This window comes from Myripristis murdjan, chromosome 18 (genome assembly GCF_902150065.1).
Source record: "Myripristis murdjan chromosome 18, fMyrMur1.1, whole genome shotgun sequence".
In the NCBI taxonomy this organism is placed as follows: domain Eukaryota; kingdom Metazoa; phylum Chordata; class Actinopteri; order Holocentriformes; family Holocentridae; genus Myripristis; species Myripristis murdjan.
The window spans coordinates 5270856-5294411 of NC_043997.1; the positions used below are offsets into that span (position 1 = coordinate 5270856).

Sequence of the window (23556 nt, forward strand, 5' to 3'; positions counted from 1 at the left end):
CAGCACTGGACAGCGTGTGGGGCGAGAGCTGTGGGAGAGTTTAGGGTAAAAGGGGGGAATGGGAAATTTCGCCTCAGGAAGTTACACCCAAGGAAAGGTGTAACTTTTGAATGTTGGAAGTATAACTAATGAGGCAATTCCTCGAAAGCGACCCCCTTGCCGTGCCACTTAATGACATTTGAGGTAAATCGGGGGTATTTAAGCAGCCGGATTCGAATGCTAGAGTCGGCTGTGTTTTCAAACAGCGGGTTGCATTTGAACATTTTCCTCCCTATATTCTCAGGCGTTTGGAGCAGCGATGATCAAACCAGCTCTTCTATCACTCGGATGCCTGTTTCTGCTGTTCAGTCTGTCTCCGTGTGAAGGTAAGCAATGGATAATTGACGTATTTCTTTATATATTTGAGTTTATTTCTTGGATAATGAAGGCGCGGATCTGTTGCAGAATGAGGCTGCGTATAGTTTGTCTTTTATTCTCGAAAATTCTCCGTTGAACAACAGTAATATGATAATAATATCAAAATAAAGGCTTAAATGTTAGTATGTAAGGCTGATATGAAGGCTACTGGGCACAACCTCGTATCTTTGTTACCAAAGTGTGTGTGTATTTATGAACTGTGTATTTTGGGGGGTTGATATTGAGACTGCATCAGTTTTAATTCACTCCCTGTGGTGATTTTCGGCTGCGCAGTTACAGAGCAGAAGAAAACACAGACGAGATGTGACGCAGTTGCAAAATGTGTTCTTCCTGGATTCTGGTTACACATTTCAGCTTTTTGACACACACATTGATCTGTTATCAATTTACCCGTAAGCCCAGTCATCAGCTCTCCCCCCCTTCTTCACCCCTCCTCTGACGTCACCAACTCAGTATTGTGTGTGTGTGTGTGTGTGTGTGTGTGTGTGTGTGTGTGTGTGTGTGTGCAGAGGAGTGGGGCTGCAGCCTGTCGGTCATTAGTTTCCCAGCTCCCTGCACAGCTATGAGAGGAAGCAGGCAGCCTTTTCCTGATGGTCTGTCTGTCTCCATAAGCAATGTAGACAATGTGCTACTGCACATTTCTCCTCAGGTCAGTCTCAGCTGATTGGTCCTCCTCAGCCAATAGTGGCGATGGTTGGTGATGACATCATCTTGCCAAGCCACCTGGACCCTGCTGTGGATGTTGCGGCCACAACAGTGGAGTGGACAAGACCCGCCCTGAAGCCCAGATTTGTCCATGTGTGGCATAATGGTCTAGAGCTTCTGATTCAGCAAGATCCATCCTACAAGGGCAGAACGTCTCTGTCCCTGGGCAAACTGAAGAATGGAGACGCTTCACTGAAACTCTCTGAGGTGAAAATCTCTGATGAAGGAAAATACAGATGCTTCATCCCTTCACTGGGCAGTGAATCTATAGTTGAGCTTGTTGTTGGTAAGTAGGACTGTGTTTGTTGCCTATGGCTCATTTTTTCATTGCAAAGTATATGATGCTCCCCCATGGTCTACTTTCTTACAGTCAGTGTTGATGAGTAGCTTCTCTGCCCCTAGTGGCTGTTATGAGGATTAGAAATGTCTAAATGTGTAAAGAGCACATATTGAAGCAGCATCATTAATTCACCCCCTAGTAGGCCTGTACTGCTGAACTGTATGTAGTACTTCACACCGATGATACTGTATGTCCTTGAGTGTGTACTTCCTTCTCTCTCTCCTCATCAGGTGCTGCCTCCTCTCCTCAAACTATCAATGTGAGCAAAAGCAGCAGTGGAGTGGTTTTAGAGTGTGAAAGTGACGGCTGGTACCCAGAGCCTGAGCTGTTTTGGCTGGACGCTGAGGGAAAGCTCCTCTCTGCTGGAGCTCCAGAGACAGTCAGAGGTCCTGATGGCCTCTATACTGTCAGCAGCAGAGTGACTGTGGAGAAGAGCCACAGCAACAGCTTCACCTGCAGGGTTCAGCAGAGCAAAATACAGCAAACCAGGGAGACACAGATTCATGTACCAGGTCAGAAATGACATATAAACTGTAAAACAGGTTCCCTATTAGCTTGAAACATGTTTAGTTTTATAGAAATGTCATGTTGTTCTGTTTTGTCATTTCAGATTATTTCTTCGTGGATATATATGACCGTTCTGCTCTCTACGTCGCCATTGTCTTTGCTGTCCTCTTTGTCTTCATGAGTAGTTTCGCCTTTGTCTTTGTTTTGCGTAAACGGAGAGAAAACAAAATCAGTAAGTCAAAAAGTTTTTTTCTTCTCCTTTCTTAGTGTCAGGGTTCCTCAGATAGATATAATGACAGCATTCTTCAGCTTGTTCATATAGATGTAATGTAGAAGAACAAGGTTTACAAGGTGCTTTATAGGATAAAGCAACAAAACAGCAGGAGGCATGAAAGTGTTAATCATAAAAACAATAAGAGCAATAGCACCATCAATAAAACAAAGGTGAAATGTAGGGCATTGAACTGGCTGTCTGTTATTGGCTGGTAGTCTGTGCCAGGCACTGGCGTTGGAAGAGGGCGGGGCTGGGAGGGAGGCCCACTTTTCAAGTGAAGAACCACCATATCCCCACAAATGCCCCTATATTACAACACTTGTGGTAAAAATGAAGTTTCTTTCCTTCATTCCCGTCCACACTGAGACATATTCCTCTATATTGAAACATTTATGGTAAAATTACATTTCAGTCTTTGGTCCACCAGAGGTTAAATAAAGCAGGCAATAGCGAGTCAACACACTTGGGCCGAATCCCAATGTCCCCCCTGAGCCCTGAACCCGCTCAGACTCACCTGACATGTCACATTATGTGTGACGAGGACATGACTGATGAATAAACTTGATGTGTAATACAGGATATGCTTGCTTTTTTGATTTCATGTGTTTCTCATGTAACATCTTAAATCCTTGTTAATGTTGTGTTTCTTTGTAGATTGAGGCAGACATGACAACTTATTTTTTTCTTGGGGGTTGGTTGCTCCTTCCATGCTTGTTTGTTTACTGCTCTTATATGTTCTTCTTTTTCCATTTTATTTATTTATTCATTTATTTATTTATTATTATTATTTTAATGTTTTCGGACTTCCCCTGGCTTTCCTGCGTTTTATGTCACAACACAATGGGCTCTATTTTCGCAGACCTGGCTGCGCTGCGCCAACTGGGTGTGGCCAAGTGGATTTTGCAATTTTGGCACGCCGTGCGCCGTGGCGCAACTACTGCGCCTTTCCTCCTACCGGCACAAGGGAGGAGAAAGGCGTGGACTGGGTTTGACACAGCCGATTCACTTGCGCCACCCCGCGCTGCGCCGGGAAAATAGAGCCCAATGACTGTGTGTTCCTCTCTGATCCCTTTTTCTTTTTGTACACAGAACTTGAGGCAGAAAGGGAAGTGACAGAGCAACTCAGACTGCAGCTGGAGGAGATGAAGAGACAGAGGGATGAGAACGAGAGGAGGCTCAGCGAAACTGCTGAGAGAGAAAAAGAAGAAAAGAGAGTGAAAGAAAAAGTCAGAGAGCAGCTGCTGGCAGAGACGGAGGAAAAGAGACTCTTGAAAGCAGAGTTGGATAAATTGAAGGAACAGCAGAGAGATCTGGCTATGGAAAAAGCCAAACTTGACAAAGAGCTGCAGAAGAAAAAGAACGAACAGAAAGACCAGAAAGAGGAGTGGGAGAAACTGAAGGAAGAGCAGAGGGAAGTGACAGAGCAACTCAGACTACAACTGCAGGAGGCAGAGAGACAGAGAGACGAGAACGAGAGGAGGCTCAGAGAAACTGCTCAGAGCGAAAAAGAAGAAAAGACCAAGTCCATGAGAGAGACAGAAAAAGTCAGAAAGCAGCTCCGGGCAGAAAATGAGGAAAAGAAACTCTTGAAAGCAGAGTTGGATAAATTGAAGGAACAGCAGAGAGATCTGGCTATGGAAAAAGCCAAACTTGACAAAGAGCTGCAGAGGAAAAAGAACGAACAGAAACACCAGAAAGAGGAGTGGGAGAAACTGAAGGAAGAGCAGAGGAAAGAGACAGAGCAACTCAGACTGCAGCTGAAGGAGGCAGAGAGACAGAGAGACGAGAACAAGAGGAAGCTCGGAGAAACTGCTCAGAGAGAAAAAGAAGAAAAGAGAGAGAAAGAAAGAGTCACAGAGCAGCCCTTGGCAGAGAGGGAGGAAAAGAGACTCTTGAAAGCAGAGTTGGATAAATTGAGCGAAGAGCAGAGAGATCTGGCTATGGAAAAACCCAAACTGGAAGAAGACCTGCAGAAGAAAGAGAATGAATAGAAACACCAGAAAGAGGAGTGTGAGAAACTGAAGGAAGAGCAGAGGGAAGTGGGGAACCACGGGGCGAGTGCAGAACCAGACGGTTCAGAGGGAGGGAGGTACTGAACCAGATACAGAAGCTGCTGAGTGAGATTGAGGCGAAGTTGAAATAGCCTCACACGCATCCAGCTGTTCCTGGGAGCTCAGTTTCTTTTTGTACTCGGGAAAAACCATCAGGCCACGCTGCAACTGAGGGGTTACTGGAGGCCACAAAGAGGCCGAACCAGTCAAAATCCTGTGAGGAACTGGAGAACACAAACAACAGAACAGTGGAAGCACCATCAATAAAACAAATGTCTCAAAACCACATTGCAGGAGGTGAGAGAGAGGAAGTCTGGCTGAGAGTCTTGATGGAGACTTCTGCATTCATTGCAAACACAAAAAAAGTAAACAAGATAAATAAATAAGACTCATCATGTCTGTCCTGAAATCCTCTTTTCGGAAATGTTTGAACCTGTAAATTTTCAGCCGTTTCATAACTAAATGTGCTGATGTTTGTAACCACGACTCGGACAAAAATGCCTGTTGAGCTGTCTACACATAAAGACATAAATTCAAATTAATTAACCCTTGACAATTGTGCACAGTGCATGTTACCCTCCAGAATAAAAGCCCCTGCTCTTTTTTTTCCTTGGTTGGAAACAAGATGATGAAATGTTGTTATTGCTCATGATTATTGGCTGCTGTAGTATTTTAATATGACTAATCGGTTCCTTAGCAACGGCCACAAGTGTAAACTCCATGTTCTTTTATTTATGTTGCTCACAAACAAAGGTGGTGAATGTAAATTAAATAAGCATCTTAATGATTTGTAATAGTTTTAATACAGGCTATAACACAGATACACTCACATTACTGGACCAAAAAGAACATAATCATGCCAAAAATATACATGTGCATGTTAATCTAAATGAACACACATTACTGCCTATCAGGTAACCAGAACAGGAACATGATTTGTTTTACTGTTTTTTTATTTGAGGACTTTGGCCATGCAGCAAACTGTCTGAAAAACATCCAGTGCTCTAAAAGTTGTAAACAGTGCATGAAATGTAATAAATTGCAATATAACTTATAACTTCACAATACCTGCTTTAGTCTGCATATGATTCCTTTGTTGGCAGGTTGCCATACTCACAGTCTGCTGGGAAAATAAATGAAAGTGAAACTAATTTTCTAGCACGATGGTCATTTCACAGTGAGGGACATAAACATGGAAGAAAAAGGGGAGGAAATGACATTTTTAAGGGGGGAAAACTGATCACTATACAAGTTTAAGATGTGAAATAAGTCGTCACATTTGAGAGAAAGATTAAAACTAAAATGTGTATAAATGTGCAGGTGAAGCACTGGCCAGCAGGCAGCGCTGTTGGTGTAGAGGTTGTAGATGTTAAGGTCCATTTACAATTTTTTTTTTTTTTTTTTTTTTTTTTGGCAGACAGGATCCATATCAGTCGCTTCCAGTTTCATCACACTGCATTTCATGCACCCTGTGAATTTTGGTGCTACCTTCACCTTTCCTAAATGAGCAGCTAAACAAGCTCAGCAGCTTAAAAAATAAATTTCAAAATCAAAAGTGAAATCTGGTTTGAATCACTCCAACTAAGCCCTGTTTGAACTCCCACTCCAAAGATCATATTATTTTATTTATTTTTTATTTTTTTATGAATACATACATAACATCATACAAAAATAAAAACAAAAAAAATTAAAGTAATATAAAAATGAGTATATGATGGAAAAATATCCTCTTTGGACAGCGATTTGAGTGAAATACAGTGCCAAAGTGCATTTTTTTTTATTTTCATTTTTTTTTTTTAAAATTCTGGAAAGCTTTGCTTTTTTGATACATAGTTTAATTGTTATTGTTGATTTGTGAAATCTAATTGTTTTATTTCAGAGTGTCTGTACACCACTGCCCTGGTGGAAAATGGACAGCAATGAATCACATAGTGGAAAATGTGAGTAATTGCATTTCTTAAAATAAATAAATAAATCAAATAAATAATAGGACTTACTGAACTCATTCATCCAGTTCTGCTGACCAATCCTGACACACATTCTTATAGTTATATATTTGTCATCACTGTCAGCTGAAATCCTCGTATCTCCAACATAAAACAAATGAACAAATGAACAAATGACTGCTGTGTCTTTTGAAGTCCACCCATTTGGGTTTTGACAGAGTTTCATTTTACCAAGCGCTCAGCAATTTTCTGAAGAAGAAGATGAAGAAATCTTAAGATCATGTCAAACTGTGTCTGCCTCTAATTTGCACTCTCGGAGAGGAAGATGGATACAGTTTTCTGGTGTTGTTCGGCAGAAAATAGTTCCCATGATGATTATATCACACATCCCTGTTACTGTCTTTGTAAAGAGCTGCTGCTGTTCGTTACTTCACAGGAACTATCAGGATGGATAAACTACACTGCAGCAGGGGTTCAGTCAGAAAACACCTTCATTTGTATTTTGGTTGTACTGTTCCTTTAAGTAAATACCAAGTAAATGGAAGGAAACCTGAGAAAACTGTACCTGAATTAATTTAGAGACGATGCTGACGATGCTGCATTTCTAAAAATGTTCTTATGCAACCACACACAGAAGTTAAGTTCCTCCTGACCACAGACCTCAACAGCACGCAACACACCTACATTACAGCTGCTTCAGGCTAAATGTTAGCTGTGTTATCGACCACATGGTGTCTGTTTTAAAGCTGCACCGCCTCCGTGGTGGTGAACAGCGTTATCAAACATGACAAACAAGACGGTTAAACTGCTCCACTCTTAAAACCAGCTCGCTTTTAAAAATAGAGGCTGATGCAGAGTTTTATTTAGAGCGCTCACATCAAAACTGATCATGTGAATAATTTTTAATGAACTTTTAGACGGCTACTCGAGTGGCTCTGGTCGAACCAAATGATTTCCTGTTCTGTGAGGTTCACTGTCATTAACTGTGAATGGACGCCATGCTCACTGTGCTCATAAACACACACAACCTGCTGCTGGTTTTAAAATAAAACTGAACTTCGGTAGAGCGTTGGGTTGTAAAGTCCGCAATATTGTGTCTTTAGATATCAGCATAATCCACGTTGCTTGTGCTAAAGGTGTTATTTTTGGACCTGTTTTGTGTTTTCTTTCATTGAAGAAAGAAAATATATAATTAGGAGCACGCACGGAACCAAGACCTAAATACACTAGAAACTAATGAGGAAACAAGACACACCCGAGGAGGGGACCGAACACAAGACAGGGGACAGGTGAGCCAGGAGGACACAGGGAACAGACTCAGGAGCTGACTGGCTGGGAAAAGGTGAAGACACTAAAGAGAGGGCAAAGCAACAGGAAGCAATGAGGGACAAAGAGCGGGAACAGAAGTCTGTACAGACAGAGTCCAGGGGAAACTCAACAGACAAAGAGTTCAACAAAAGTCCAGAAAAATGTAGAACCACAGAGCTGCTCATAAATGTATTTCACCAGCATGTGGACTCCCCAGGGACGCCCAGGGAGCCAGACAACCCAACACTACACCAAAGTTCAGTTTTCCTTTAAATATGAAAAACATATTTTAAAGTATTTTAGTAGGAATATACACAACATTACAACTAGTGGTCATTAAGTAACTGCAGTTTCTCAGAGACTTGGTTACTTCAAAACAACGCAGCTTTTCTTCAGCTCATGCTTCACATAATTAACACAAGCAACTGGTGAAAAGTCGGCAGTGCAACCTAGTGTGGTGTGTGTGTGTACAACCACAGCTGTATGTGTGTGTGTGTGTGTGTGTGTGTGTGTGTGTGTGTGAGCAACAGTGTCAACAGAGTCTGAGGACAATGGAGTCTGAGAAGGAAACGCAACTTGTTCAAGACTACACAGACTATTATATTGACTTACTTAACATTTGTAATTCCAGGTTTGCAATAAAGGGAAAAAAAATGAATATCATCCAAAATGCTTCATTCAGGGTGCACTGCGACACCCTGGTTAATTTAAAGGGTTAGTTAAGGTAAGGGAAAGGTTGGGTTTAGGCAACAAAATGGAAACTGCACGCAGTCTCGCTGGAAATGGGTCTCGAACTCATATCTTGTGTGTGAGGGTCATAATGAATTAATGAGGGGATAAAGGTTGTTTTTGAGGTACTGACTAGAGTGACACGATGCGGTTTTGAAAAATTAGACCTTGAATTTGGCTTTATCGTTTGCAGCGGCTGCAGAATCAGGCATGCTTATCTTAAATGTTAAGAGATGCTGATGCTGTTTGGTGCTGCTGGATCAAAGATTGTTCACCACTGTCTTCGTCCTCCAGGACTTACTTGCCCCTCTCTCCTTCATACGGTCTTACAAAACCGAAATGTCATAAAAAATCATTTTGACACTCTGTACAAGTCCAGCATTACCCTTAGTGTCACTTAACGGAATACAATAGTTGCATATAACGTCTCCTCCTTTTCGCGGCGTGGGTGAGCCACTGCCGAGGAAGCTGCTCTCACTCTTTGTTCTGCTTTGGAAAAAAGAAAGAAAGAAGTATCTCAGCCTTTCGACAGAATTCTTGCATTTGCTTTAAAGTAAGACAATGTGACTGAATAAATAAGTTATTTAAGGTGGTTAGGGTCTCTGGAAATATGGGTATGTTTTCTCTAGATGACAAATTGTGCCAAATATGAGATAACAAACTCAAAGCACAAAGAAAGTAAATTGTACAAAGCTTATTTGAAAGACCATGTTTTTACACAGCCACATTAATTCAGGCATTTTCTTTATTTTGGCTGTAACGTGAACATTTGTAGGTATTTTTTTCGGTACCTTTGTGTTTCCCCAGGTGAAGCAGCACCACCAGGCAGACCAACAGCAACAGCAGAGCCACTGGTGCAACGACAGCAGTGACAAGCACCCATGGGAAAGGATGAGGCTCTTGGTGAAGGGCTGGAAAACTCTCTGAAGTGCATGAAAACAGGGTCGGTGTTGGGGCGGGACCCTGACCTGCTGAGGAGGAGGAGGAGGGTGGGAATAATAAAATACTTTTCACCTCAAGGTGAAAAGCTGCACACTGATGCTTAAATATCACAATTCAAACAATATCCACTCATCAAGACATTTAGTTTAGTGTTGAGTCTTAAAAAAATCATGCCGTTGCCTTTCCTTACTGTCACTGCAGTTTCACTTGTTTCATATATTTCCACACCACATCTTGAATTAAAATGTGAGTCCCAACCAAAACATTTCATAAGGTACGTTCATTTGTATTGGAAAATAAAATCATGAACTTGATAGAAAAACTTACAATATATTTTTGCAGCAAACTGACACAAAACTGAATGGATTTTCTACAAATGATCATTTTAAATTTCTTTATCTGTGATGTGTCACCTCTGACAGCCAGCCAGCTCTCGGGTGATTCCTCAGAGTCAGAGATGCTGCACTTGTAGAAACCTTCATCAGACTTGGAGACGCTGTGGATGGTCATCTCTCCTGTTGAGCCGTTCCCGAAGAGGAAGCCATCTTTATAGAAATCAGCTGTGAGGTTGGAGGGAGTCGTCTTGGCTTTACAGCGCAGAGTGACATCACTTCCCTCCATCACAGGGAGGACAGGACTCTCCAGGACCACAGAGCCATCTGAACAAATATATATAGACAATATTGCTGTTACAATGTCCGATCCACACTAAATGTACAAAATGCACAAATAATCTGGTCCTCTGTATGTTCCTGCTGGTGTAATCTCATTTGTTAAAATCTATTTGGGACAATCAAATCACAGGCACATCAGAGTAACTTGGATAAGGAGGACGTTTGAGCGGTTTGAGTTCTAGTTTTGACGACAGACTGCCTTTTCTAAAATGTTAACCTCACAAACTTTAAAGCCCATATGGTTAATACTCTATTGTTGATACTTATTTTTTCTCCTCGTCTTCATCCTCAAAAAGATCGTTTTTGAAAATGTAATCTCCAGACCAAAGCAGACAAATTTGGTGGACGGGTTTCAGATCTGCCCCACTACTCATACACCAAAGTTTTCACCATCAGCCCAAGCAACTTTAAAAAGGTGGTGGATTTTTCCTTGTTTTAGTCAAAATGTCAAGTTCCAAAAGGAAGGCGGAAAAGTTTTGACACACGATGTCGCTTCTTGCTGTGGAGGAGTTCATCTGGTGTTTCAAAACTTCAGCCATGAGGCCAGTGTCTTGGCTCTATGTGGCCAACATGGTGGCCAAACCACGTCGCGAATCTGGAGCCCGTTTCTGTTTCACGGGCTCAGAAGAACAGAATGCCATGCAATTCATCAACTAATATTGAACGAATAATTTCAAGATGGCCATTTTTTGTCAGATTCTCTGGCTGGAGATCAAATACATTTCACATTTTCCTTTCAAGCAATGGCAGATTTTCCAAAGGCCAATCAAGATGTTTTTGTTTTTTTTCTTTTGAAGGAAAGACAAAATGAATTTAAGTCCTTGCCTGGCAAAATGATACCATCTCATAACCACACAACAATGACTTCTTTATTTTTTAGAGATACAGAATGACAGTCTATCAGGTAATAGTAATTTGAACTTGTTGGTTTCTGTAACCATACCTGTGACAGTGATGTTGACAGCGTGGCTTCTCTCTCCCCTTTCGTTCTCACACCAGTATTCCCCACCGTCTGCTGAGTAGGCATTGTTTATGGAGCACGAGGACTCTCTTGATGTTTCCTGGTTTGTGCTACACGCTTTAATTTCTCCCTTGATCGTCCTCATCACTCTCCATCCAGAAGAGCCTTCAAACTCCTCGCAGCTGACGGAGACAGGCTCGTATCGAAAGAGCTGCAGTCTGTTTGGATCAATGTGAAGAAGAGCTGCATCTGAGGAAAAGAGAGAGAGAAAGAGGTTGATTTAAAAGATGTTGGCTCCTCATTGGAGGGAACTGGGTTAATATAATTGTAATGCAAACCCAGTGGACTTGGATGGCCCATATTGTCCATCATGACAGACTGAAGTGATACAGCCTGGAGTCTGTTTTGCCGCCAAAATGTTTTTTTTTTTTTTTTTTCTGCCTGTTCTTTGTTCTCAGGGTTATGTCATACGACACTGATTATACGAGAAATGAGTGTGTTTCTAATTCTACTACACTGTCATCTAGGTCAACCATAGCACCTCTGTTACATAACTTTTTAAAATGTTTTTATTTTATTTTATGTTATGTTTGGACATAACAGTGGGTGACATACAACACAGTGAGCTACAATATACAGTATAATATATAATAACAGTTTTTGTATGTGTATGGTGGGATGTTGTGATGAGTCTGTACAATAAATACAATTATAAAGTAATAATAATAATAATAATAATAATAATAATAATAATAATAATAACAATGCACGATACATTTCCATTTCCATATATCCTTATATATCTATATATATATAGATATATATATATATATATATATACAATAGACAGGGTCATAATAATTAATGCTTTATAATACTAATTCTGATCTTTATAACAATTTATACTATGTTGATATGGGGAAGTAAATAAAGTTAATTAACTATGTTGTACTCACCACCTTTCTGAGCATTATAGCCATGCTGAATTTGTGCAACCAGCAGCATCAACACATTCATTACTGGGCAAAAGAAGACAGAGGAAGACAGAAGTATAACACACATGCTGTCTTACTGTAAAAGTGGAAAAAAAGAACACTGGTTAATTCTGGCTGCTTGTCTTGGCTGTGATCTAGAAATCTGACAAGTGGTTTAATATCTGAAATGTAAATGAAAGAAAGAACAGATTCATCTTCCTTTGAAGGCTGAGAAGTTCTGTTGGTAAAAGTCTTCATAAGAGTTGCATGACAAAGACACAAGAAGATGCACTGACATCTAATATGTAAATGATGTAAAATCAATATACTTAATATCAATTGGACACTCTCAGTTCAACCAATTGATTTGTCTGGATCGGTAAAACATTATCAGTATCTAACTTTTCTGGTTTGTGAAGCTCCAGAGAGATGAAGCAGGGAGTGGGTACTCACCGAGTGTGAGGCAGACAGCTGTGACCTCCATGCTGTCTTGCTGCTGACTGTCTGAGCGTCAGACTGAACATCAGCTCAGATCTGAGGGAGGGGAGGACCTCCTCTTCCTGTGCAGCTCATCTCTGCAGTTTGAGATGAACCTCATTTCTCTCCTTGGCTGAGTTGACCTCAACAGACTGAACCAGAGAACCAAGAGCTGAAGTGACAGTTGATGAGCTTTCATTTAGTTTAGTTTAATTTGCTTAATTAGTTTATTTAACATGGGCCAGGCACAACACAGTGTTGGACCAGAGTTAGCTATATAAATAATTTACAGGTCAGTACACACCAGATCACTGAGAAGGAAGTGGGCTATACTCACCTGTATACTGCAAACTGCCAGGAAAATACTGCATATACTCACATATACTCTTGGCTGTTCAGATGTGAAATTTTGATCATCCCAGATGTGAATCATCTAGTTTTTTATCTTTTCTTTTTTTTTTTTTTTTTTATTTGCTAATCCAACATAGTGTTTATTTTATTATTTATTCCTGTAATGACTATATTTTACATTTCTGTTTTTTTTTTTTTTTTGTTTGTTTTTTTAGCAAGACTATTCTGTGTTTAATGTTTATTGCTGCTCCAATATATTGTTTATTTTTATTATTTATTCCTATTATTACTATACTTTACATTTCTGGGGTTTTTTAAGCAAGAGTATTTCTATTGTTTTTACAGTTGGATACGTTTTATTGTCTGTTTTGTGTGTACTGTAAAAGAGAAACTAAATGTCATTGTACTGCTGTGCAGTGACAATAAAGGACTGCCCCCTGCAGTAAATCAGCCAACCTGCATCTCGTTAAATTTCCTTTTCCTCAGCTGCCAAATTGATTTAAAAAGATTAAAAAAAAAAAAAAAATGAATAAATAAATAAATAAAACACATGCTGCCCACATATTTTTACTGAAATGATGGACTTTTTCAGCTTATTAAAAATAGGAAGTACTGGTGATAATCTTACAGACTGACTGATCTTACAGGCCTGTTGCATGTAGGCATGTAGAAGCTGTTCTGGCAGCTCTTGGTGAACCAACATCTTACCAAGTGACAGCAATGAAATAAAAGTTTGTGGAATTAAATGTTATTTTCTTTGCATGTTTTACTTTAATTTAAATTCATTTAAAGGCCTTATGCAGGATATAACCTGGTGTTTGATGCAGCTGTAATCTAACAGCTGTGCACATTAATCTGGGCTGCAGGCAGAAAAACACAAACACAAATTAACCAGTATGAGGGAGGGCCTACAACTTTTTTTTTATTGTTTTATTTGAGGACTTTGGCCGTGCAGTTTACTTTCCTCCGAAGCAGCCGGAGGTGACTTTAGGAGACGTACAACAGGTATGTATATATATATGTTTTTAAATGTAGCCTGTTCTGGTGGTGTTCTTCCTTAATTTTCATTAGAAATTTCTGCAACAAAAGCTGGTCTGCAGACTTGCTGGGGATCTCTTATCAGCCACAACGATTTTTTCATACATGTGCATGACTCACTACACTCATAGGCCTTACATATGAAAAAAATAGCCAGAAATTGTATTGGATGTAAGCTTCATCACAGTTTTATCATTCAAACTTTGAACGGCAATGTTTTAGAAGCAAAAGGATCAAGGTAATATCTTGTCCTTGGGAACAAATGTAAGTGAAACTAGTTTTCCAGCACCTAAAAGTAGAGGAATGACCAGCAGGGGGCACTGTTAACCAAATACCTTGTTACATTATCCAACATGGAGGACGGGGGATGCATTTTAAGGGAACTAGAAATGTGCATTAATGCTTTTTAATGAGTGTATGGTTTATTTTGAGTAGAAATAAAGCAGAAGAAAGTGAGAGCAAGAAAATGTTAAATGCTTAAGGAGTAATAGAGCATACCATACCATAAAGTCTAAATTTCAAACCATGAGTGATAGTATTGACCTATTTTTTAGCAAGCAGAGTTATGACTTCATCTCTGATCCTCTCCTGAGATGTTTTGGTTAATTTTAGCTGATGCCAAAAATCTTTTTTCCTGTAGGATCTTCCAGTGAATAAACATTTTCCATCTAGTCATCATCAGTTTTCAGAAGTGGAGGATGTCTCACCTGAAGGACGGACCGTCCCTTAAATCTCAGCTCAGCATCTTTACTGCCTTGGTCTTTCTTCTTCTAACACACAGCTGTGCAGGTAAGTTACACAAACCACACACACACACACACACACACACACACACACACACACACACACACACACACACATTATTATTATGGCACATGACATGCATATACACAATTAGCAATTCTCTGCCAGCTGTCTTCTCTGGCGTTGGCTGCAGCTACAGTTTTACTTTTAGACACACAATGTATGTTTAATTCCATTTATCACTGACGGACTTTTGATATGAAATAGTGGAGAAATATAATCTATAATATAAATCTATAATTTTTAGGATACTATAAGTGAAGACAGTGGCTCTTTTATAGGAGTGCACACAGAGCCTGATTTACATCTGCCCAGTTGCCAAGTTATATTTCTGAAAACCAAAATGGTGACATGTCAGTTGACTCAAAAATAGACTTAAAGCCATGATGTTGGGACTTTTAGTGGCCTTTTACCACATCAAATATGTTTTCAGCAAATGCACACCAAACGCAACAGCAATAATCAGTGGTTACCTTTCATTTCCATTTATCAAGTAAAAAAAGTAACTTGAACTGTATCGTGAGTTTCTTGGCAGACCCACAGCCTTTAGAGGTGACCCAAGTCTGTTGGTTCTGATAGCAAGAAATATAAAACAAACCCATTCTTTTGCAGTTGAGTCTCAGGTGATTGGTCCACCTCAGCCAGTGCTGTCACTGGTTGGTGATGATGTCATCTTGCCGTGCCATCTGGAACCTGCTATGGATGCTGTTGCCATGACAGTGGAGTGGACGCGGCCTGACCTGAAGCCCAGATTTATCCACGTGTGGCGTGACGGTCCGGACCGTCTGATTGATCACCACCAATCTTATAAGAGAAGAACGTCACTGTTTGTCGACAAACTGAGGAAAGGTGACGTTTCTCTGAAACTCTCGAACGTGAGACTCTCTGATGAGGGAAAATACAGATGCTACATTCCCTCACTGGATAAAGAAGCTATTATTGACCTTGTAGTTGGTAAGTTGACATATCCTCATTGTGTGTGCGTTTTCTTTTCTTTCTTTTTTTTTTTGTCTTTTATGCATTCCAAAAATGGGTTTTGCAAGGAATGGCCCTATTTGACCATCATACAGCCATTCATACTGGGTGCTGTCCAGTACAACCAGAGTCTCTTCATGACATCATCACTAGGGCTGCACAATATGGAAAAATAAAATACCGTTAAATCTTTGGAAGAGTACGCCACTATTAACAGTGAAACAATATTGTATTAATTACCAATACATTCATATGACATTTATACACAATAAATTTCTGATTTACATGATTTGTGATGCATCATGGTATCACTTAGTGCAATAATTTCCTGTACAATACAGGAAAAGAAACAACTAATGCCATATCACAAAATTAAGATATGAAAAGTTTCAAACAATATCTAGTCTCACAACAAGACATCAATATAATGTTGTTATTTGCTGATTTCACTACTGTATGCTGTGCCAGACATCATTATTCAATTTCTATTTTAACTGTTGTTTGAAACTCCCCGTCTCTCTCCTCATCAGGTGCTGCCTCCTCTCCTGTCCTCAACGTGAGCAAAAGCAGCAGTGGAGTGGTTTTAGAGTGTGAAAGTAAAGGCTGGTACCCAGAGCCTGAGCTGTTTTGGCTGGACGCTGAGGGAAAGCTCCTCTCTGCTGGAGCTCCAGAGACAGTCAGAGGTCCTGATGGCCTCTATACTGTCAGCAGCAGAGTGACTGTGGAGAAGAGCCACAGCAACAGCTTCACCTGCAGGGTTCAGCAGAGCAAAATACAACAAACCAGGGAGACACAGCTTCATCTTCATGGTGAGATATGACTTTCAAAATTTATGTCATGGGCACGTAATTAACTGTAAACAGCTGATGTCGCGTTTTACATAAAATCCATGCTGCTCTGTTTTATCATTTCAGGAGATTTCTTCATGGACACACCTACAGCGGATTGTAGTTGTTCTGCTGAACATATTGTCATTGGCTTTGCTGTTGTTTTCCTGTGTGTTTGTGTTACCTTTTTTGTTTATAAATGGAGACAAAACAAACTTGGTAAGTCACAAATTTATTTTCCCTCAAAAGGCTGTGATGTCAATTTACTATCACAGCTTTTTGATGTTTATATTGATATGTGGACCCCAGGCCATAAGTTGAGAAGTTGAGTATCACTGTTGTAGGAGCTACAGTGACCAAACTTTGCTTGGAAATCTCAGCTGCTACTCAGTTAGACATCAGTCTTAAAACACAAAACAAAACAAAACAAAGCAAAGCAAAAAAAAGTCCATAATGCTGTCATTTCACTGTAAAAATCATGTATTTTAGCTTTAATATCACACTTCTGCTGTGCTCCTGCATCTTTGTCTTCAGTTTCTCACCTTTTAAGTCAACACTGTAAAGCAGGTTTGACTCTCAGCTTCAACACTGTTTCCTGCTTCTGTTTTCACACAGAGACCAAGACCCAGCAGAGTGAAGGAGAGAAGACTGAATCTGTGAGAAACAACGTGGAACTTGAGGTTCTGATGAAAGGAGAAAGAAACGGAGAAAAAGTCAGCGCAGAAAGAGATGCAACGAAGAGTCTGGACAAAAAAAATGCAAAACTTGAAGAGCAACAGAAGGAAGGGAATAAAGAGAAACAGATGGAACTGGAGAAACAAATTGAGACACTCAAATCAGAGGCAGAGAGACAGAGAGAAGAGAATGAGAAAAAGAGAAATGAATACAAAGAGTTACTAGAAGAGGCTCACAGGGCTCTATTGGACAGAAAATCAGAAGTTGAAAGAGAGCTACAAGTGATAAAAAATCAGTATTTTCCTTCAAAAGAGAAGATAAAACAACTCAATGAAAAACTTAATATCATAAAGGCACTGACTAATAAAATTCAACTGAAGCTTTACCCAGTCAGAACTGAAGTAACAGAGCTTTCAGAGGAGAGGAGACCATGGGCACTTCTTTAAACTCTGCTGATGAAGCCTTCCTGTGCTGTGAAAAGATAATCCTGCTCTGATTTAGAGGAATTGAGAAAAGATCATCATCTAGATGCTCGAAATGTTGATTTATGATCCAAGAAGCAAAAAGCAGAGACAGAAGAGGAAATTAAATCATGTAACTGTTGAAACTGTTTTATTATTATTATTTTTTTTTTTAAATAGATTGTAATTTGCTTCTTTGTAAATTCAGTGTTGTAAATGAGGATCTCCATCAACTGAACTGTATTTTGTGTCTGCATTTTTTAATATCCATATCTTTATCTATATCTATACTTTGTGCTGATTAGTGTTTTCTGTTTCTGTAAAGTAGTGCTGCCTGTTCCTTGGTGACAATTAAAGCTGTAAGGCTGTCCTGCTTCTATATTGAGTTTTCATGATCAACAACTTTGTGAACATCAGGCGACTTTGTGTTTGTGTAGGAATAGATAAACACTGCACTTGGATCATTGCAAATAAACAATATGGCTAAATATTCTTTCATGATGTCTGTCCTGATTATTTCTTTGGGCTGGGAATCTGTTGCTCAAGTACATTAAATAATCATACATTCACTCATCCATTCATTCATTGTTTATTTTGCTCATTACTGTGTGTAATTCCTAAACATACTTTCACATGACAGATAATTCACAAGCAGAGCAGGATGAGGAACCATAATGATGTGGAACTGGTTTCAAAACAGGCTGTAAGACTCACTATACTGGACCAATATATTGCTTGGCCAGTATATTGTGTTGATATTCTTCACTGAATATCGATTTATCATCATAAAGAAAGCCTGACATGAAAGAAAGCCTGACATGAATTTTGATTTACTTTGTGCAGTTTGTCTTTCACAAAATTGTTAAATTCAAGTTAGATAATGTTTTATGTAAATGAATTTGTAAGTCAACATGTTATCGTCCAATATCTAACCAGGAAGGTTCACATGGTTTCTTTTATTACTTTTTATTTGAGGACTTTGGCCGTGCAGCAAACTGTCCTCTAAGGCGAGCTGACTCTGAGAGACTTGTAACAGGTAAGTAAGCTTTTTTTTAATATATAGGAAATTATTTCAGCATTAATAAATATTTAAATTTTAATAAGTAAGAATTCTTTATTTCCTCTTTTTAGAGTAAAAGCTGGACTGATGTCACGGCTGTAAGTCTCCTCTTAACCGCAACTATTTCAGGGGCGTAATAGAGTCAAATCTGTAAACAACAAATTGAATGTAACAGTAAACTGTAATAATTGTAATAAATGTCATAACTTCAGCACTGCAAATTTCAGCGCGCATAAATGACTTTTAAGACTGTCTACATATCATTTAAGCATTTTAAAATAAAGTTTGTTTGTATCTGAGCATCAAACTGTCAATTAAGGGTTTACACATTAATTTGTTTAATTTAGTGGATAAACTGGACTTGCATTAGCAGGTTGCATGAGTTGGTTTTGTTCAGACGTGGCAGCTATGAGGCAGATTTTCAGTCTTTCACTCTCTTTGGACAAAATAAAAGTAAAAAAATTAAAAACACTTATTATTATTTCACATAGGACATACATACATAGAGGAGACAAGGTTTTTTGTTATTGATCACTGTTTGAAATCACCTAATCCACTGTAGCCTATGACATACAAATCAATTAGTGTGTCTAAACATGAGCATGAAAGTAAGGGACAGAGCAGCAGGAAGTGTTGTTTACTAGTGATATCTTTATTTGTTACTCAAAAGATTAGGTGTAAAGTCCATTTGTGATTTACTTTTGGATGGCTAGAGGCCTGGGCCTAAAGATCGCCTTTCTGATCTGTCCGTCCTCTTAACTCCAAGGCAGCACAACTTGAAACCCACGAAATTTAGGTAGCGCATTCATGTTTGTGAGAGGATTCTAACAGTCTGTTTAAATCACAAGATTTGAATGTGTTCATCCAACAGCAAACAAGTCAACAACAAATGAACATGGATGTGAAAATAAAATAAACAGCAGGGGACACTGTCGAGCAGCTTCTCCCGAATAGGATCAAAGACTGGTTGGTTAATCTTTAAGAGATGCTTTCATTACTACACTTCTGCTAAAAATGATGATGATGATGATGATGACGGTGATGATGATGATGATGATGATGATGATGATGATGATGATGATGATGATGATGATGATGATGGTCTACTCACTGCTCAAGAATACAGAATTCCACTAATTTGTGGTAATTTGGTCAGGAGTTATTCAGATGAATATCATCTTATTTACACATTGTGTCATTTGTATTGTAAACAACATGAATGATCAGGCAATATGCTCTTATATTTTGGGTTATGCTGTAATAAAAGAGTTGTCTTGGAGCCATGAAGCATTTCTAAGCTCTGTTTTGAGAAGTGAGTGGCAGTCATCATTCTTCACCACATCATAACGAGGTGGGGGGACCTCCATTTTTAAACTGCTTCGTCTTCTTTTAATGTTTTGTGTGAGTTTAAACTGTAAACTGTGTGTCCTCAACCCACAGAACAATAAAATTTAATTTGAACTGACTCTCAGTTGACTGATCTGTGTCAGCAGCCTGTTTTCTTCAGCCTCGGCATCTTTTTTGGTTCCCAGAGTAAAATGAAGTGGAGTGTGTGCAGCTGCTTTGGATCCTGTCTGTTCTTCATCCTCAGACTCCCAGTTTCTACAGGTAAACTGGACCTTTCAGTCCTCCGCTCTGATTGGCCGAGTCCACTTCAGCTCCATTGGAAAATGCAAAAAAAGCAGACCTGTAGCCATACTTGTTAATTAACTGTAGTACAGTTACTACAGTTAGTTAATTCAAATGTCAATACAACTATCAATATAACCATATCAGTAAACCTATGTGTCTGAGCAGCCACACTGCACTGCTGTTGCTAATTTGAACTTTACTGCTGAGTGGAATGAAAACATTCATTTAAACTTAGAATTTTAACCCAGCAGAAAATAACTGCAAAATGCAGGGGTATCATGGCTGACTAATGGGAGTATTTTCTGAAACTGATCTGGAAGTTTCTTCAAATTTCCCTTAATTCAAGGATGTATAGGCTTTATTGTCCTTTGCAGAAATAAACAAGTTATCAGTGCAGTTACATTATTAGTTCAAACCAGAACTGGTTCTTCTTGTTTCTGATAAAAAGAAAGGATTGTTTCTGTTGTTCTGTCCTGTTTATTCTTTGGTTTGTGTATTTTTCCCCCTCTAGGTCAGTTTTGGGTGGTTGGCTCACGTCAGCCAATAGTAGCGTTAGCTGGTGATGATGCCATTCTTCCGTGTTGCATTGAACCAACTATCAGTGACTTTTCCGACACGGTGGAGTGGACCAGAGAGGACCTGGACCCGCCGTACGTCCATGTTCAACACAATGGTCTGCTGGTTCAGCACCAAAATCCACAGTATAAAAACAGGACCACCCTTTTTGTTGATGAACTGAAGAACGGAAACATCTCACTGAAACTCTTCAGAGTGACACTCTCTGATGAGGGGAAATATTTGTGCTTGATTCCCTCGATGCGGAAAGGAGATTTGATTCAGCTCAATGTTGGTGAGTCAGTCACTGTGTGTTTTGAAAGATTTGTATTGTAGGAGCAGCATCACTGAGCCCTCTGCAGTGAAGTAGTTAATATGACCCCATTACATTGAAATCACCATTTGAAATCAGGTGCTGCCTCCTCTCCTGTCATCAACGTGACCAAAAACAGCAGTGGAGTGGTTTTAGAGTGTGAAAGTAAAGGCTGGTACCCAGAGCCTGAGCTGTTTTGGCTGGACGCTGAGGGAAAGCTCCTCTCTGCTGGAGCTCCAGAGACAGTCAGAGGTCCTGATGGCCTCTATACTGTCAGCAGCAGAGTGACTGTGGAGAAGAGCCACAGCAAAAGCTTCACCTGCAGGGTTCAGCAGAGCAGCATCAACCAGACCAGGGAGACAGAGATTCACGTTCCAGGTGAGGAAGGTTCATAAATTTATGACAAGGGCATGTTACTAACTTCAAACAGCACAGGGCTAGTTGTACATTAATTCCATGCGGCTCTGTGTTTTAACTCTACAGATGATTTCTTCATGGACACACCTACAGCTGATTGTAGTTGTGTTGCTGCTCATATCGTCACTGGCTTTGCTGTTTTCTTCTTTCTGTGTGTTTGCGTTGCCTTTTGTATTTACAAACGGTGACAAAACAAACTTGGTAAGTAACAATTTATTTTTCCTTCATGTGTTTCTCACCTTTTTCTCTACACAAGGTCAACACTGTACAGCAGGTTTGATTTTCAGCTGCAACACTGTTTCCTGCTTCTGTTTTCACACAGAGGCCAAGACCCAGCAGAGAGAAAAATATGCAATAAATAGCAATGAACATGAACAGTTACTAAAAGAGATCCACGGCTATCTATTGGACAGAAAATTGGAACCTGAGAGAGAGCTAAAGGAGATAGAAAAACAGTGGTTTCTTTCAAAAGAGAAGACAAAACAACTCTAACAAGAACTTAAACACATAAAGACACTGACTGATGAAATTCACTGTAAGCTTTAATCAGTTCAGAACTGAAGGAACAGAGCTTTCAGAGGAGAGGAGACCACCAGCACTTCTTTAAACTCTGCTGATAAAGCCCTCCTGTGATGTGAGAAGATAATCCTGTTTTAATTTAGAGGAACTGAAACAACATCATCCAGTTGCTCAAAATGTTGATTTATGATCCAAGAAGCAAAAAGCAGAGAAACCAGAGAAAGAGGATGAAATTAAATCATGTAACTGTTGAAACTGTTTTATTTTTTTAATAGATTGTTATTCACTTCTTTGTACATTCACAGTGTTGTAAATGAGGATGTTCATCAAATGATGTGTTTTGTGTGTGTATTTTTTATTATCTATGTCTTTCTATCTATATCTATATTTTGTGCTATAATGTGCTGCTGATCAATTATTTTCTTCAGTTTCTGAAAAAGATAAATACAGTGCAGCACCAGGGGGCTTCTGTCTCTTGTGAACAGCCATCTGTCATGACTAATTTCTCAGCTGATTCTCAGAAATCAGCTCATTTATATTGCTTGTCTGTTCCCCAGGGACAGACAAGCAATATAAATGAACAAACTAATGACTAGCTACACAAATGTAATGTTTTTATTTTACCTCGTCAAAATAAATTGTGTTGCTTAGTGTTTCTTCATTTTCTGGGTGTATTTTGACATGATGCAATTTTGTATAATAAAAGAGTTTTGCATGTTTGACAACATTTGAGCATGTGAACAACATGACACTATAATATCTTGAGTGTGTAAATGAGTAAATGTAGTATTTGGATCATTGTAAATAAATGAGATGGGGAAATAAACTGTCATTTCTGTCCGGTCCATGTTTAAACCAATAAATCTGCTGTAATCTTATAACTACATAGCACTTATGTTTCAGTCCACAAGATCAAGGGACAAAAACTGTAAACTGCAAACTGTAATCCTGATTGAATTCTTCTACAGGGTCAGCAGATCATCTTTTCCTCAGTCAGAGGAAACAGCAGCAAATACATCAGTGTGGCTTTACCCTGTAGTTGATAACAGTTTAAATATTTCTTTTCTACATTTTACAACATTTCTATCTTCGAGCCAGATGGTATTAATGGCCCATGGCCTCGAGCCACGAGAACAAAAAACATTCACGTTTCCATTGCTGTGCTGATGGCCCCCGAGTCTCACCTTATGACCTGCCCATCACACGCCAGCTGGGAGTAAACATCACACATCCTGTCCATACACGTTAGTGGGGAGTAAAGGAGGCAAGTGGTTAAAGTCTGCTGACCTGGCACCTACTAACTACTGCAGAACCCTGTACCGCAGGCCTCACAGGCACGCACTAGCACACCTGAGTTTGGCGTCCTCCATGTCCAGCTCCCTGACCACCTCCATGTCCAGCATCATGTCCAGCACCATGGACAGCACCACGACCAGCAGTCTGGGCTTCACTGTGGGCACCAGGGCCAAAACCACCATTTCAACACTGGGGGGGACAGATATCCCGGGGGCTTTTTGGGGGGGAAATTTTGGGGAAATTGTAAATAGAAACGCAGCAATGTGGTGGAATCTGAGAGCAAAATGTCATTACATAGCGCCTCATTTTTAGACATAAAACAGAAATG

General features: G+C 39.6%; 2 protein-coding genes across 2 annotated transcripts; one reads left to right on the forward strand and one right to left on the reverse strand.

Moving 5' to 3' along the window:
* Positions 1-139: 139 nt before the first annotated feature.
* On the forward strand, positions 140-2902 carry LOC115377028 (butyrophilin subfamily 3 member A2-like). Its single transcript, XM_030076882.1, has 6 exons — positions 140-183; positions 284-365; positions 1067-1408; positions 1693-1974; positions 2073-2150; positions 2898-2902. Exons 1-6 carry the CDS (start codon positions 172-174, stop codon positions 2900-2902), a joined length of 801 nt encoding a protein of 266 aa, XP_029932742.1. The 5' UTR covers positions 140-171.
* A 1416-nt stretch (positions 2903-4318) lies between these two features.
* On the reverse strand, positions 4319-12312 carry LOC115377030 (Fc receptor-like protein 5). The gene is made up of 5 exons (XM_030076883.1): positions 12282-12312; positions 11811-11873; positions 10837-11103; positions 9633-9878; positions 4319-4518 (listed from the first exon to the last, which is right to left on the reverse strand). Exons 1-5 carry the CDS (start codon positions 12310-12312, stop codon positions 4319-4321), a joined length of 807 nt encoding a protein of 268 aa, XP_029932743.1.
* Positions 12313-23556: the final 11244 nt, after the last annotated feature.

Coding starts and splice junctions, on each gene's coding strand:
- LOC115377028 (XM_030076882.1), top strand. Junction 1,409..1,692: donor TATAGTTGAGCTTGTTGTTG/GTAAGTAGGACT, acceptor TCTCCTCATCAG/GTGCTGCCTCCTCTCCTCAA. Junction 1,975..2,072: donor GACACAGATTCATGTACCAG/GTCAGAAATGAC, acceptor TTGTCATTTCAG/ATTATTTCTTCGTGGATATA.
- LOC115377030 (XM_030076883.1), bottom strand. CDS start 12,312: ATGGAGGTCACAGCTGTCTGCCTCACACTCG. Junction 11,104..11,810: donor CTATAATGCTCAGAAAGGTG/GTGAGTACAACA, acceptor TCTTTTCCTCAG/ATGCAGCTCTTCTTCACATT. Junction 9,879..10,836: donor TGTCAACATCACTGTCACAG/GTATGGTTACAG, acceptor ATATTTGTTCAG/ATGGCTCTGTGGTCCTGGAG.